The 18,186-nt window shown below is 33.8% G+C and overlaps 1 protein-coding gene across 1 annotated transcript; it reads left to right on the top strand.

Moving 5' to 3' along the window:
* Window positions 1–16,823: 16,823 nt before the first annotated feature.
* On the top strand, window positions 16,824–17,765 carry LOC113928403 (olfactory receptor 11L1-like). The gene has a single exon (XM_027604297.1). The coding sequence runs from the start codon at window positions 16,824–16,826 to the stop codon at window positions 17,763–17,765; it is 942 nt and encodes a 313-aa protein (XP_027460098.1).
* The last annotated feature ends 421 nt before the right edge of the window (window positions 17,766–18,186 follow it).

Raw genomic sequence — 18,186 nt, 5'->3', positions numbered from 1 at the left:
AATGGAAAGAAAAAATAAATAAGTAAAATAAAATCACAATGTTATGTCACTAAATACCTATCATTAAATTAAAACAAAAAGTTTCAATCTGACAATTGCCCATACAGAATACACACGAGACACCCCTGAAGCCCCAGGCCCTGGATACTATAGGACAGTTTCTTCAGAAAACCATTTCTTTCAGGAGCAGGAAATCTAACTGGCTTTACTAATGCAAAGAAGAAGGTAGAGACTTAGACAAAATGCCAAGATTGAGGAATTTATCCCAAATGGAAGGATAAAATAAGACCTGATGAGAGATCTAAGCTAAACAGACATAAGTAACATGCTTGAGGGAGAATTTAAAGCAACAATCATGGGGTGCCTGGGTGGCCCAGCTGGGTAAGCAGCTGCCTTCAGCTCAGGTCATGATCCCAGGGTCCTGGTATTAAGCCCCGCATTGGGCTCCCTGCTCAGCAGAGACTCTGTTTCTCCCTCTCCCTCTGCTTGCCGTTCTGCTTACTTGTGCTTTCTCTATCTCTCTGTCAAATAAATAAATAAAATCTTTTAAAAAATTAAAAAAAATAAAGCAACAATCATGAGGATATTCATTGTACTTGAGAAATGCAATAGAAGACATTGGTAGATACTTAACACAGAGAGAAAAAAAAACTTTAAAAAGAATCAGCTAGAGATGAAAAATTCAATAAACAAATTTGGAAACATGTTTGATGCAATGAACAGCAGGCTGGAAGAAGCAAAGGGACAAATTAGTGATACAGAAGACAAAATACTGGAAAATAATGAAGGTGAACAAAAGAGAGAAAGAAGAATTATGCATCACAAGAATAGACTTAGGGAACTCAGTGAGTCCATAAAAAAATAATGACTTATGTATTATAAGAGTCCCAGAAGAAGAGAGAGATATGGGGCAAAAAATTTATTTGAGGAAATAATAGCTGAAACTTCCCTAATCTGGGAAAAGAAACAGATATCCAGATCCAGGAGGCAAAGAGATTCCTAACAAAGTCAACAAAAGCAGGCCTTCACCAAGACATATTGCAAATTAAATTTCCCAAATATAGTGATAAAGAAAAAAAAATCAAACTAGAGAGACAAAAGAACTCCTTAATTTATAAGGGAAGACCCGTAAGACTATTTGAAGATTTTTTTCAACAGAAACAAGGCAAGCCAGAAGTGGCATGATATATTCAAAGTGCTGAATTGGATAAATCTGCAGCCAAGAATACTCTATCCAGGAAGGCTAGCATTCAGAATAGAAAGTAAGATAGTTTCCCAGAAAAACAAAACCAAAGGAGTTCCTGAACACCAAACCAGACTAAAGTGGATTTGTTGAGTCAAAAGGAAAGATCAAAAGTGACAAAGACAAACAAGGGTCAGAGAAAATCACCAGAAACTATGACAAAACAAGTAATAACATGGCACTAAATACATATAAATCAATAATTACTTTGAATATAAATTGACTCAAAGCACCAATCAAAAGACATAAGGTATCAAAATGGATAAAATAACAAGACCTATATATATGCCCCATACAAGAGACTCATTCCAGACCTAAAGACACCTTCATATTGAACATGAGGGGATAGAGAAACATTTACCACACAAATGGACATCAAGGAAAAAATAAGCCAGAGTAGCAATATTTGTATCAGAAAAACTGGACTTTAAAAATAAAGACTATAACAAGAGACAAAGAAGGGCACTATATCATAATAAAGGGGTAAATCCAAAAAGAAACTCTAACAATTATAAATATTTATGAAACCAGTGTTAGAGCACCCAAATATATAAAACAGTTAAGCAACTGATTGCTAATAATACTGTAATAGGAGATTTTAACAGCTCTCTTAACTTCAGTGGACAGATCATCTAAGCCGAAAATCAGCAAGAAAATAATGGCTTTGAATGACACACTGGACCAGATGGACTTAAATATATTTAGAACATTTCATTCTACAGAAGCAGAAGACACTATTTTTGAGTGCACATGAGACATTCTCCAGAATTGATCACATATTAGATCACAAAGGAAGCCTCCACAAGTACAAAAACACTGAAATCATACCATGACCTTTTCTGACCACAATGGTATGAAACTAGTAATGAACCACAAGAAGAAAAAAAAAACACTTTGAAAAGACTACAAATACAGGAGAGTTAAACAACATACTAGTAAACAATGAAAGGGCCAACTAGGAAATCAAAGAACAAACAATAAAATACATGGAAACAAATGAAAATGAAACACAACGTTCCGAAATCTTTGGGTTGCAGCAAAAACAGTCCTTTGAAGGAAGTACATAGCAATACAGGCCTAACATAAGAAACAGGGGAAATCTCAAATAAAAAACCTAACCTTACACCTAAAGGAAATGGAGAAAGAACAATATATAAAGCCTAAAGCCAGCAGGATGAAGGAAATACTAAGAAATAGAGCAGAAATAAATGGCATAGCAGTTAAAACAAACAAAAACAAAAACAATAGAACAGATGAGTGAAACCAAGAGCTAGTTCTTTGAAAAAAATAATAAAATTAATAAACCTTTTGCCAGAGTTATTAAAATGACAATAGAAAATACCCAAATAAATAAAATCACAAATGAAAGAGGATAAATAATAACTAATACTACAGAAATACAAATACAGAAATGAAAAACTGTATGCCAGCAAATTGGGCAACTTGGAAGAAATGAATAAATTCCTCAAATCATATAAATTACCAAAACTAAAACAGGAAGAAATAGAGACTTGGACAGACCAATATCCAGGGAAGAAATTGAGTCAGTATTCCAAAAATTCCAAAAAACAAAACAAAAACAAAAACAAAAAAACACAAAGGTACATAGACCAGATGAATTCACAGGCAAATTCTACCAAATATTTGAAGGAGAAATTATACCTATTCCTCTCAAACTATTCAAAAAAAAAGAAAAAAATAGAAAAGGAAGTAAAACTTTAAAACTCATTCAATGAGGCCATTACCCTGATTCCAAAACCAGATAAGACTCCACTAAAAAAGAAAACTACAAGACAATATCCCTGATAAGACAGGGTTGCAAAAATTCTTGGTAAAAGACTAGCAAACCAATCCAACAGTACCTTAAAGGACTCATTCACCATGACCAAGTGGGATTTATTCCTGTTTTGCAAGAGTGGTTCAATACTTACAAAAAAAATCACTCTGATAAAATCACATCAATAAAAGAAAGGATAATCACCATATGATCACATCAATAGATGCAGAAAAACCATTTGGGAAAGTACAACATCCATTCATGATAAAAACCCTGGAAAAGGTAGGGTTAGAAGGAGCATATCTTAGCATACTAAGGCCATCTATGAAAGACTCACAGCTGATATCATTCTCAATGGAAAAAACAGAACTTTTCCTCTATGGTCAGGAACAAGACAGGGATGTCCACACTTAACACTATTGTTATTTAATATAGGGCTGAAAGTCCTAGACACAAGAGACAACAAAAAATAAAATATATTAAAATCATAAGGAAAAAGTAAACTTTCATCATTTGCAGGTGACATGATACCCTATATAAAAAACCCAAAAGACTCTACCAAAAAACTGCTAGAAAATATAAAAATATTCAGTACAGTCACAGAGCCGAGATGCCCTTCAACAGATGAATGGATAAAGAAGATGTGGTCCATATATACAATGGAATATTACTCAGCCATCATAAAGTATGAATACCCACCATTTGCATCGACATGGATGGGACTGGGGGAGATTATGTTAAGTGAAATAAGTCAAGCAGAGAAAGTCAATTATCATATGGTTTCACTTATCTGTGGAACATAAGGAATAGCACAGAAGACCATAGGGGAAAGGAGGAAAAACTGAATGGGAAGAAATCAGAGAGGGAGACAAACCATGAGAGACTATGGACTCCAGGAACTAAACTGAAGGTTTCAGAAGGGAGGGGGATGGAGGGATGGGGTAGCCCGGTGATGGGTATTAAGGAGGGCACATGTGATGAGCACTGGGTATTATAATCAACTAATGAATCATTGAAAACTACATCAAAAACAAATGATGTACTATATGTTGACTAACTGAACATAAAAAATATCAATATACACCAGCAGAAAGATAAATTATGGTGTCAGTGCCATTTACGACTACACCACCTATGATAAGATATGTAGGGATTAACCTAACCAAAGAAGTGAAAGACTTGTACTATGAAAGTAACTATGAAGTACTGTAAAAGAAATTAAAGAGGACATAAAGAAATGGAAAGGCATCCCATGCTTATGCATAGGAAGAACAAATATTGTTAAAATGTCTATACTACCCAAAACAATCTACACATTTAATGCAATCCTTATCAGAATACCACATCATTGTTCACAGAGCTAGAACAAACAATCCTAAAATGTTTATGGAACTACAAAAGACCCTGAATAGCCAAAACTACCTTGAAAAAGAAAAGGAAAACTAGAGGCATCACAATTCCGAAATTCAAGTTATATTACAAAGCTGTGGTGAGTATAACACTATCATACTGGCACAAAAATAGACACATCAATTAATGGAACAGAATAGAAAACCCAGAAATAAACTCACAATTATATGTTCAATTAATATTCCAAAAACAAGAAAGAATATCCAGTGGGAAACATATAGTCTCCTCAAAAGATGATGTTGTGAAAATTGGAAAGCAACATGCAAAAGAATGAACCTGGACCACTTACATTATGCAAAAAAGTAAATTCAAAATGGATTAAAGACCTATATGTGAGACCCCAGACCATAAAAATCCTAGAGGAGAACACAGGCAATAACCTCTTTGATATCAACCATAACAACCTCTTTTTGATGTGCCTCCTATGGCAAATGAAACAAAACAAAAACAAACTATTGGGAATGAAGGAAAGAGTCAGCAAAGCTAAAAGGCAACTTAAGGAATGGGAGAAGACATTTGCAAATTCTATATCTGATAAAGGATTAGTGTCCAAAACATTTAAGAATTTATAAAACTCAACACCCTAAACACAAATATTCCTATTAAAAATGGGCAGAAGTGGGACGCCTGGGTGTCTCAGTTGGTTAAGTATCTGCCTTCAGCTCAGGTCACGATACCAGGGTCCAGGATCGAACCCCATGTTGGACTCCTTGCTCAGCGGGGAGGCTGCTTCTCCCTCTGTCTGCCACCTCCCCTGCTTTTTCTCGCTCTCTGACAAATAAATAAATAAAATCTTTAAAAATGGGCAGAAGACATGAATAGACTTTTTTTTCCCAAAGAAGACATACAGATGGCCAGCAGACATATGAAAAGATGCTCAATGTTATCGATCATCAGGAAATACAAATCAAAACTACAATGAGATATCACCTCACAAACCATCAGACTGGCTAAATTCCACAACATAAGAGACAGCAGGTGTTGGCAAGGATATGGAGAAAGGGGAACCCTCTTACACTGTAGGTGGGAATGCAAGCTGGTACAGCCACTCTGGAAAACAGTATTGAGGTTCCTCCAAACAGTAAAAATAGAACTACCCTATGATCCAGCAATTGCACTACTAGGTATTGCCCAAAGAACACAAAATACTAAATTTAAAGGGATAAATGCTCTACGATATTTATAGCATCATTGTCAACAATAGCCAAATTATGGAAGAGCCCAAATGTCCATCAACTGATATATCTATCTATCGATCCATCATCTATCATCTATCATTTCTATCATCTATTTATCCATCTATCTATCTATAAAGAATCAAAGTTGTGGTTTCTTCTATTGGAAATTTATTTTGTGGATGCACTTACAAGGAGCCAGTTGCACAGTGATGGGAAGGAGTAGGCTGTGCACCTGTGGATTTGAGTGTGTTCATAATGCCAGTGTGGGGATTCTAAAGTGGAGCAATCCCAAAGGTCCATGGGAACACATTCTGCTGATATCCTGAATCAGACAGAAGGAAATCATGTCCCTTCATAAAATTCTTCTTACCCCTTTCCCTTCCCTCTCCTTTCACCCAGGCACAGAATTCACTCATAAGAAATCTGGAGAGAAACAGAGATCAGGACTAACATCCCCAAATTTCCAGCTATAATTTAGTAGTTAAGCTCATGACAGAGGAGGAAATCAAACCAGGAGTGAACATAGATAAAGATAAAAGGCCCCTAAAAATAAGTGGTTGACTTCCATGCTTCAATTCTTTGAAAAGGAGAAGTAAGAATCAAAGGAGATCAAACAGGTATGGGCACAGAAGCATGGGAAGAATCCAGAGAGATTGAGCAAAGTTTTGGAGCCCAAATGGAGGAAAATATGACTCAAGGAGGATAGAGAGAGGGAGAGAAGCTGATGCCCCACTGAGCATGGAGCCACACCGCAGGTTGATCTCATGACCCTGAGATCATGACCTGAGCTGAAATCAAGAGTTCAACCCTTAACCAACTGAGTCACTCGGGCTTCCCCACCCTTTGGTAACTTCTAATCTACTTTTTGTTCTATTGAGTTTCTGAATCTAGATACCCCATATAAGTAGAATTAACCAATATGTGTTCGTTTCACATCTGATTTATTTCACTTAGCGTGTTTTTAAGCTTCATCTATGTTATAGCATGTATCATAACATCATTTCCATGTCTAAGGAATATCGTATTTTTGATATACACCAGTTAGTTTTTTGTTTGTTTGTTTTCTTTTCCATATATCCATTGATGGACATTTGGCTTTTTCCACCTTTCACCAATGGGAATAATTCTTCAATGCGCATTGGTATAAAAATATATTTTTATTCCCTTTTATAAAATGCTTTAAGTATATACATAAGAGTAGAATTATTGGATTATGTGGGAATATTATGTTTTGCTTTTTAAGGAACTTCCAAAATGTTTTCTATAGTAACGTGTTATACAATGTCAGTGGCAAAGTATTAGGCTTCCATTTTTATGCTTTATTACTATAATACTACCCAGTTTAGTAAGTGTGTGAAGTTATTTCTCATTATAGTTTTAAATTTTCCTAATAACTAATGATTTTGAGCATATTTAATGTATTTATTGGCCATTTGTGTGTCTTCTTTTTTAAACATGTTTTATTTAAATCAATTAATTAGCATACTATATATTATTGGTTTCAGAGGTACAGGCCTGTGATTCATTAGCTTTATATAATTTCCCATGTTCATTACATCACATGCCCTCCTTAATGCCCATCCCCCAGTTACCCCATCCCTCTACCAGGAAACCTCAGTGTGTTTTCTATAATTAAGAGTCTCTTGTGGTTTGTCTCCCTCTCTGGTTTCATCTTGTTTTATTTTTTCCTCTCTTCCCCTATGATCCTCTGATTTGTTTCTTAAATTCCACATATCAGTGAGATCATTAGATAATTGTCTTTCTCTGATTGTCTCATTCACTCTAGTTCCATCCACGTCATTGCAAATGGCAAGATTTCATTTTTTGATGGCTGTGTAATATTCCATTGTATACATATACCACCTCTTTTTTATCCATTCATCAGTCAATGGACATCTGGGTTCTTTCCATAGTTTGGCTATTATGGACATTTCTGCTATGAACATTGGGGTGCAAGTGCCCCTTTGGATCACTACATTTGTATCTTTGGGGTAAATACCCAGTAGTGCAATTGCTGGGTTGTAGGGTAGCTCTATTTTCAACTTTTTGAGGAACCTCTATACTGGTTTCCAGAGTAGCTGCACCAGCTTGCATTCCCACCAACAATGTAGGTGGGTTTCACTTTCTCTTCATCTTCCCCAACATCTGTCATTTCCTGACTTGTTAATTTTAGCCACTCTGACTGGTGTGAGATGGTATTTCATCATGGTTTTGGTTTGTATCTCCCTGACACCAAGGATGTTGAGCATCTTTTCATGTGTCCATTGTCCAGGAATCCATCAAAGTCCTAGAGAACACAGGCAGCAACCTCTATGAACTTGGCCACAGCAACTTCTTCCTAGACACATCTCCAAATGCAAGGGAAACAAAGGCAATAATGAACTATTGGGACTTCATCAAGATAAAAAGCTTTTGCACAGCAAAAGAAACAGTCCACAAAACCAAAAGACAACCGACAGCATGGGAAAAGATACTTCCGAAATCTATAGAGAACATATCAAACTTAACACCCAAAGAATAATTAATCCAATCAAGAAATGGGCAGAGGACATGAGCAGGCATTTCTCCAGAGAAGACATACTAATGGCCAACAGCCACATGTATGCTTCTTTAGAACACAATTTACTTGTTTTCTTTTTTCTTTCCCTGCATGAGTTATCTGTATCTTTGGGATTTAAAACATGATCACATATATATCTTCCAGATTTTTATTTCAAAAACTGTATGTTGTCTATTCACTTTCCAGAAAATTTTCTTGATTTCCAAATGTTTTATTTTAATGTAGTCTAATGTATCATTTTCCTTTGTTGCTTATATATTTGGTGTTATATCTAATATTCCACTGTCAAAATTGAGGCCATGAAGTATTAGTTTTCTTTTTCTTTTTTCATTCTTAGAGTTATATGAATTCAGCTCTTATATTTAGGTCATTGATCCATTTGAATTAATTTTTGTAGATGGTGGGAAGTAGAAATACAGTATTATTCTTTTGCATTTAAAAATTCAGTTGTCCACATATCATCTGTTAAAGACATAAATCTTTCCTCACCGAATGGAATTTACATTCTTCTCAAAAAATCATTTGGCCATAGATATTTGGGTTTACTTCTGATATGTTGATTCTATCCCAATGGTATATATCTATTCTTCTATCATTATATTTTTCTGAAACCAAAGACTGTGAGTTCTTCAAAATTTTATTCTTTTTCAAGACTGGTTATTTGAGGCCTCTCACAATTCCCTGTGATTGAGGATAGCTTTACCATTTTACAAATGAAACTATTTGAATTTGGTAGGGATTGAATTGAATCTGTAGATTAAGTAGTAGTAACATGTTAACAATATTAAGTCTTCTGATAACACATGGGATCTTTCTATTAATTTAAGATTTATTCTTTAATTTCCTTCAGCAATAATTTGTAATATTCAGTATTCATGTCTTTCATTATCTGTTTAAATTAATTTAGGTGGTTAATTCTTTTTATATTATTATATATGTAGCCATTTACTAAATTTTTATTTTATTTATTCATTGGTGGTTTACTGTATGTCTTGTCTGCTTTTTATTCATTTCCTCCATAACTGCTTACATATGTGTTTTTATATTTTATAGTGATTTGCTATGATTCATTTGTTATTTCCTTTTGTTTATGTTTTATTGATATTTTCTTTGTTACTAGGAAAACTATATTTCTCATTACAAAGTCATTATAAAATCATAGCAATCAAATTTGATTTTGTACAAACTTAATTTCAATAGCATAAATATGCTTTTCCTACATAGGTCCACCCCACTTTTGTAATATTGTTGAGTATTATATATATCTTTAGATGTGGGGCTAGTTACATTAATTTGTACTTTATGGCAGTTTTCTTTGAGATTATGCAAAAATTGCAGTTATTCACTACAAACACAATAATGTTGATTATATATCCTCCCATGCAATTACTATTATCAAATTACTTGAATTTCTCTACAGAACACTGATTTATTGTCAAGTTTCTTTAATTTCAATCAGAAGAATTTTCTTTAGCATTTTTTTACGAGATAAGTCTACTGATAACAAAATAACAATTACTATTTATAGGAGAATGTCTTACTTTCTCCTTCATTTTTCAAGGGCAGTATTGCTGGGTATTAAATTTTAGTTTGACCGTTTTTTCTTGCAGCACTTTAAATAGCCATGCCACTGCCTATAATGCATCATTTCTGAGGAGCTGTTTGTTAATCTTATGTAGGATCCCCTATACATGAAGATTTGGTTCTTGCTTTTTGCTTTAAAAAGTCAGTCATTGTCTTTGGATCTTTGTCTTTATATCTTATAACAATTTTATTAGAATGTGTCTTGATGAAGGAATCTTTGTATTTACCTTTCTCAGATTTCTAAAGCTTCTTCAATTTGTAGATTTATGTCTTCTATCGAATATGAGAAATTTTGTCTACTTTTCCCCAAATAATCTTTCTCCCACTCTCTCTTATCTCCTTATTATACTTTTATAATGTGGATACTGGTCTATTTGATGTTGTCCCAGTTTCCTTAGGGTCTAATCATTTTTGTTCATTTGTATTTTGTTCTGGTCTTCAGATTCAACACTCACTTACCCTATTTTCAAGTTTCCTGATTCTTCTATCATTTCAAATCTGTTCTTGAACTCTACTAGTGAATTTTTCACTTTATTATTCTTTTAAGCTCTTGAATTTTACTTACTTTTTAAAAATGTCTATGCTTTTGTTAATATTCTCATTTTGTACATACATAATTTTCATTGTTTCTATTATTATGATTGTTTTATTATTATTATTATTAGTTTTACCAGAGTTACCTTTAGCAATTTGAGCACAGGTTAGGCATTTGTTTTAAAGTTTCTCTATTCATTTCAAATACTGGGCTCTGTCAGGAATATCTGTCAAGTTATTTTTTTCCTTTGGGATAAACTCTCTTGGTTTTTGTATACCTCTTTATTATTTTGTGAATAATAGATATTTTCCTATGATTACTGGTTACACAAGAAGTTATATTCTCCCCCTTTTCCCAAGGCTTCTTGACTTTTTTGTAAACTGCTACTGGCACTAGTTGTCCATTTATTTAGGTACCATTCCAATTTCTTTGATATACTTTTATTTGTGATTTGTGGTCAGTGCATATCTGTGCTTTATTTCACTTTAGTTCACATTTATCTACCATTTTGACAGAAATTCATTCCTATTCCAGGAACTCCATGAAAAGAGGGGGGAAAGAAAATATATATACCTAAATGCAACTCTTCTGGTCTTTATATATTGGTTCTGTGCTTGAGTATTAAGTATTCAACATTTAGCTGGTATTGCACTGATCCCAGTGATCTGCCTGTGGTGAAAGGTTTGGACCTTCTCCAGTCTTTTCTGAGCATTCATATGGCTTTCTTTTATTTTTCCTTTTTTCCCCCCTTATATGGATTTCTAAAGATTTATTTGTTTTAGAGAGCAAGAGCATGAGCAGGAGGAGCAGAGGGAAAGGGACAATCTCAAGTAAACTCTGCACTCAGTGCAGAGTCCCATGTGGGGCTCAATCTCATGACCCAGAGATCATTACCTGAACCAAAACCAAGATTGGGATGCTTATCCAACTGCATCAGCCAGGGACCCCTCCACATCTGGCTTTCTAAATCCCCCTGTATGCATGGCTTCTTTCAATGTCCTAAATTTCCAATGAGTTTCCCACAGCATTTTCCCCTGGACTTTGTCCTTCCACTGTATTAACTCCATTGTTTTAACTAGTAATATTTTTCCAAGACATATGATTTATTATTTTTATTACACAATTTCTTAGTAATGTCCATTGATCTTCCAATCTGCATTTCAAGTTAAGTGAGTCAGACAAACATCTTATATTCATCACTCAAATAATCTCTTGACTGGTTAGAATAAGCACACAGACTAATATGTGAGTTAGGTCTTCTCTTTCTGCTCTAGAACCAGGGACCATGATTCCATACTGGGAATATGGTCTGCCACGACTCATAGACTTTTGCTGCTTTAAGAATCTATTACTTGAACATTACTAATGCATTAGGGAGAGGGCTGGGATGAGGACATGTAAAAATAGCATAAACACTCCTGCTTTTTTAAATTGTCATTTTCTCATTTCAACATTCCTTAAATTGCTCGAAAAAATGGTGTTTGTTTGTTTGAGGTCTAATAATACAGGTTCCGACATCTGCTTGGCTTTTATTTCTGTGAAATAAAACACTTTAAAGTGCTTACTTTGTTGACTTCCCACTGTAGGCATTTTTAGCTTTAAACCTTGTAATTTTTTTAATTTTTAATTTTTAAATATTTTCTCCCTAGAAATAGATTTTGTATTTTAAAAATATGTAAGATTAACATGTTATTATATCTTTCTAGGGTAATAAACTGAATAATAATTTATTTTCTAAAATTAAGCCAATGTTACATTTCTCAGATAGAAAAAAAAATATACCTTGTTTTGTTTTGTTTTGTTTTCCTTAACTGATGTATTATTTGGTAGTTTTTGTCTTTTTTATTAAATATACTGATGTGTAATTGTACTTTTTTTCTACTGAATTTGCTCAAGCATGCTAGTGCTGTAAATTTTTTTAGACAAGATCTCCTTGTCCTACCACCAAGAATAATTTATGTTTGATGCAATTATTTTACCTTCAAATGCTTAGTAAAATATGCTGGAGTTATCTGTGCTCATACAACTTAATTGTGACAATATAAGTAAAATTTTAGAGAAATATATAAAAATATTTTTAAAAAGTTGAATAAAGCAATGATAAGAGGAAAAATCACAGGGAAATTAGAAAATATTTTGTCAGATGCATTATCACTTAGAGAGAATTATATAGTAGTTTTAAATGTTGATATTAGGATATAAAAAGTGAAATCAATAATCTAATCTATCTTAAGAAACCAAAAGAAAATAAGGACAAATTAAGTATAAACAAGGGAACATAAGGAAAATAATAGAAGCAGAAATCAATGATTTAAAAAATAATAGAAAATGCCAATGAAATCAAAAATTTGTACTTAAAAATATTAAAAAACAAATCTTGTAAGTCTCTAATCAAGAGAAAAATAAAGACACAAACTATCAATATCAAGGATTAGTGAAGACTGGGGTTCCTGGTTGGCTCAGTCGGTTAAGTTCCCTATTCTTGATTTTGACTCATTTCATGATCTCAGAGTCATGAGATGGATCCTGCTTAAGATTTTCTCTCTTCCTCTCTCTCTGTCCCTCTCCCCTGCTCTGTCTCTCAAAACTTTTTTTTTCTAACCTATGATGGTAGATAAAAGAAGCCCAAAACAAAATAAGAAATGCTCCATCATTCTGTATATATAAAAATCTAGAATAAGCAAAATTAATCTATTGTAGCAAGAATTAGATCTGTTACTCTCTTTGTCTAAGGAGAGAATTGAATTGAGTGCATGGAGAATAAGGAAACATTCTGGAGTATATAAGAAGGCTATATTTCTTGACTATGTTTTTTATTGTTATGTTAATCACCATACATTACATCATTAGTTTTACATGTAGTGTTCCATGATTCATTGTTTGTGTATAACACCCAGTGCTCCACGCAGAATGTGCCCTTTTTAATACCCATCACCATGCTAACCCATCCTCCCACCCCCCTCCCCTCTAGAGCCCTCAGTTTGTTTTTCATGAGAGACAATGTACTTTGACTATGTTTTTAGTTATATGTGTTTATACATTTGTCAAAACGCATTAGACTCTATTTATAATGGGTGCATTTTATCATATGTAAATTAATTGCTCTAAAATTTAATTTAAAATTATATTTCCTTTTCCCTTTAGAAATAAATTTATATTTTTATTTCTGACTTGAAATATGCCCTTTCAATGTATGAAACCCAAATCTCACATACTACAAACTGCCTCCATACATTTTTCAAATATTTCCTGGTGACTTTAACTTCCTCATGGACAGCAATGGGTTTGTGATTTCTCTTTTCAATAAATAAATGTTGGATCTACTTGGCATTTATGCATAAGAATTTAGTTTTATTTTATATAACATATGAAATAACCAAGGTTCATTAAAACAATATCCTAAATAAACATGATTTTCCATGAATAATTTGAACTAGTTCAAATTTATAAATTCCCTTATCAGCATACATATGTGCATATCATTTAGATTTTTCTTTATTTCATCTGCTAGAGTGTAATTTTCTTCTGACACAAAGTTTTGCCAGACTTTCATATTCACTATGCACATATTCACTATGCTTCTGCAAAATAAATCTTTTGTCAAATGTCTCAATCTTGATATCTACTTTATTGGACAATACTGTTTTCCACACATATTCAGTAAATACTTTTTAGTTGAGTTATTTGCTATTAAAAATTGTCAAAAGAATATTGCTTGTTTTGTTTTGCTTATTGCATATTTCTATTATTGGAAGGGAAACTTTTCAATTCTGAATTTGTGCTTTTTATGCTAGAGAATACTGTCTTCTGGCCATGCTTACAGTGGCTTCAATATTGAGAAATACAAATCTACAATCATACTTGGAAGATCGAATATCATGGACAGTGGGAGCTAATAAAGGCACCTAGGAGGCTTTTCTTTCAGATATGAAGACATTTTAAATGTTTCCCATAGCAGCTTTGCACTTTCTTCAGCACCGAGGGGAAAGTACGCTGACCCTCACTAAAGAAAAATCCCCAGGGAATCTATGTATATGTCCCAAGGTAGAAGACAGGTTTCCAACGTTCAATGCTGATGAAATCTTAATTCTTCTTTACAAGGGGGATCTCAGACCATGTTCTCTCTGCATCCTGGCAACAGGGGTTAAAAAGAGAGATGAAGAAAAAGAAAAAAAAAAGAATTTGGTGTTTATCTGTAGCACAGATGGTATGCCACAGCCAATGACATAGCAGTGAGGAAATTCCTTAGCTAATTTCCCTTATGATTTAATTAAATGTAGTATAGTCTAATACATAGCCTTGCTGGAAAAGGAAATTTTAAAGGAAATTTAACTAATGCATTCCATTTCTGAAAAATAACCAAACAGAGCATATGCTGTGAGTATATCTGGGGAGATACAATCCATGTTATTTCTTACTTTTCTAGAGAGTAATGGAGTTATTATAGAAGAAGACTTGAATAATTTTTGATTATTACTTTAAGGCAATATACTTCCTTAGACATTCATTTGGCATGTAGAATGAGAAACTATAGCTTATCAATTAAAACCACCAAATTAAATATATATATATGATCCTATTCATATTTATTATTTTCTTTTTATAAAAGTGTTAAATGATTAAAATTATTTTCTCTATCATTCAGTTTCTTTCTAAGTTTATATACAACTAGAGAGTTAAAAATAAGTAGAATTAAATAATTGTTATAGTTTAAAAAGAAAAGAAAAGGGATTTTTTTTTGAATAATGTTCTTCTGATTCTGTTGTGAAAGCTCTCTATGTATTATTTCCAAATACTTATTTTTTCTTCTTACTGTTAATGGTAAGAGAAAAAGAATCATTCAATGTCTTATTCATAATGGCAATGAGTAACTTTGGACACTTGATCATATACACATGATACAAATATCAATTTTTTTCTTATGGAACCAGAGAAACAAAATCAATAAAATATATATTTTAAATTAGCCCATTTTTTCCTCCAAAATTTTATTAAATTATAAATTCTACATTGATTGCTAGTCATAATATTCTTAAAAGCCTTTTTGAATAGTGGTACAGCCTCCAAAAAGGTTTAGCTTAGATATGTACATATGAACTCAGTTGCCTTCACATTACATTCAACTGATTTTTCATTGTGATATAGGGGATATCAAGTGTATATCTTTACACCCGGGACTTAAAGAAATAGTTGTACATACTTACATATAAGAGAACGTTTTTACTATGGGTACTAACAATTTCTCTAGCCTAATTTCTATTTATCATCTTGATATTTTGGCCTTAATGCATATGTATACTGGAATAACCCATTGAAATACTTTGTTTCTCTACAAATAAGATATCTGTTTTTTTCTTAATTTTGGCAAGAATGCTTAAAATAACTACATAGTTGTACTGTTTTGTACACTCCAAAGTTTGGTGATTGTATATATCTCGCATGAAGTTGGCCTTCTCAATATCCAAGCTATGGAAACTCATCTTATGTCCATTGAAGGATAAATTTATTTCTGACTTTGAAATTATTTGCTTGACTGTTCCTAACCGCTGTAGAAACATTGGTGAATGCAATGATTCAAAAAACAAACATGTGCTTCTATATTAATGTTGAATTCTACATTGTTTGTTTGTTTTGTTTTGTTTTCTGGAGAACTCATGTACTAGTCTTTTACCAAAACCTAAGTGATGACATATAATAAGGGTCACACAGTTAAAATTGTAGGCAATCTTTTATATTTGTAAGGCAACTGATACAGAGTAGGAGCTGCATTCTAAAGGTCCCCTTTCCCCTATCCAATGGCCTCAGACATACATTATTAAGTTTACCATCTTTTAATGCATAGGGTGTTAATTCCTCAGTGATGAAACAATGCCATGTTCTTCCAATAGCCATATTTTATATATTAGCTTGGACTGAAGTTTTTTTATTTTTGTATAATTTTTATTTTTTAAAGATTATTTATTTGAGAGAAATAGGGAGAGAAAGCACAAGGTGGGGCAAGGGGAAAGGGAGAAGCAGGCTCCCCACTGATCAGGGAGCTTGATGCTGGGCTTGATCCCAAGACCCCGAGATCATGACCTGAGCCAAAGGCAGATGCCCAACCAACTGAGCCACCCAGGAACCCCTGGACTGTGGTCTTTTAAAACAACTTACATGGGTACAAAACCCATTCTACCACTTAAAGTGGTGTAACTATTAGAAAGCAATTTATTACATCAAAAACTAATGATGCAATGTATGGTGATTAACATAACATAACAAAATAAAATTTTTAAAAAAGCAATTTACTGTCTAGTTTTTCTTCATTTGTGGAGTAGATTATTAGACTATTCATTTTGGAGATTATTTTGTAAATCAAGTGAGCTCATCCATGGAAATGTTTATAAAGACACCAACTAGGTTATAACCAGCTATTAACTTTTATTATAATTAGGAGTCTATTATCATGAAATAAATGAATACAAAAATATTCCCTTCTTGCTAATCTGCTATATTCTGGGCTTTGTTGGTTTATTCCAGACCAGAGAAGATGAGATATGGATGTAACAAACCAAACAACAGTGACAGAGTTCATTTTTCTTGGGTTTTCTGGTGTTCTCTATCTGCGGCTCACCTTGTTTGTGATATTTCTCACTGTGTATCTGCTCTCCCTCATGGGAAATACCCTCATCATCTTCATTGTTCTCATGGATATCACACTCCAAACACCCATGTACATTTTCTTAGGAAATTTGTCATTCCTGGAGATCTGGTACACCACAGCCACGGTGCCTAAATTGCTGGCCACCTGCCTCTCACAGGTTGTTACCATCTCTGTTTCTGGGTGTATAACCCAGTACTACTTCTTTTTCTCCATGGGAGCTACAGAGTGCATCCTGCTGGCAGTGATGGCCTATGACCGGTACCTGGCCATCTGCAGCCCTTTAAGGTATTCACTTCTCATGAGTCTTCAGGTGTGCCTGTGGTTTTCAGCTGGATCTTGGATTGGGGGCTTCATTGCTCCTCTCCTACCGACCATACTCATCTCCCATCTAAACTTTTGTGGTCCCCAGAAGATCAACCATTTCTTTTGTGACTCAGACCCCATTTTTAAACTCTCCTGCTCAGATACATTTTTGGTGGAGACTTTGGGCTATACATGTAGCTCTGTCGTGATTCTAAGTTCTTTCCTTCTCACTATGTCTTCCTATGGACACATTGTGGTCACGATAATCAGGCTGTCTTCCCGGGAGGCTCGGAAGAAAACTTTCTCCACCTGTGCCTCCCACCTCACTGTGGTCTCTATCTATTATGGCACCATTATCTTTGCTTATGTTCGCCCTCCAGCCAAGTACAACTTCACTATTGGTAAAGTCATCTCAGTGTTCTACTGTGTGGTTACCCCTTTGGTAAACCCTCTCCTATACACCCTGAGAAACAAAGATGTGAAGAAAGCTTTCAGAAAAGCTCTAGCACAAAAGAGATTGCTCTTGGTCTGATATATGAATGATTTGAGAGATACTCTAAAATACTCAATTTAGAATGGATTCCCAAGCTACATTTGCAAATGGTAAGTATTGAAAATTATTTTGTGAAATTGATACCACCTAATATGGATATCTCTCTGTACTTTACATTTTGGTTTGACTTCTACTACAATAGATATTCTAGAATTGCTATGTTTAAGAATGTCAGTACAATGTCAATGTAATAAAGAGTTAAAGCACACAAGCTCCCTGACCACAAGTCATTCACAATAGGAAAATAGGCAGGTTTAGTCCCATAGTTCAGTTGACTATTTTCATAATTACACCTCATCAATAAACATGCACCAAAGATTGTTTCAGTGTTACTCCACTTGGTAGTTGTGCTATTATAAACATATCACTTTGACCCTGAATATAATTTACTAAATTAACA

Source organism: Zalophus californianus, chromosome 5 (genome assembly GCF_009762305.2).
Source record: "Zalophus californianus isolate mZalCal1 chromosome 5, mZalCal1.pri.v2, whole genome shotgun sequence".
NCBI classification, from domain to species: domain Eukaryota; kingdom Metazoa; phylum Chordata; class Mammalia; order Carnivora; family Otariidae; genus Zalophus; species Zalophus californianus.
The sequence above is the reverse complement of the archived record's forward strand: the minus strand, read 5'-3'. Positions and strand labels throughout refer to the sequence as shown.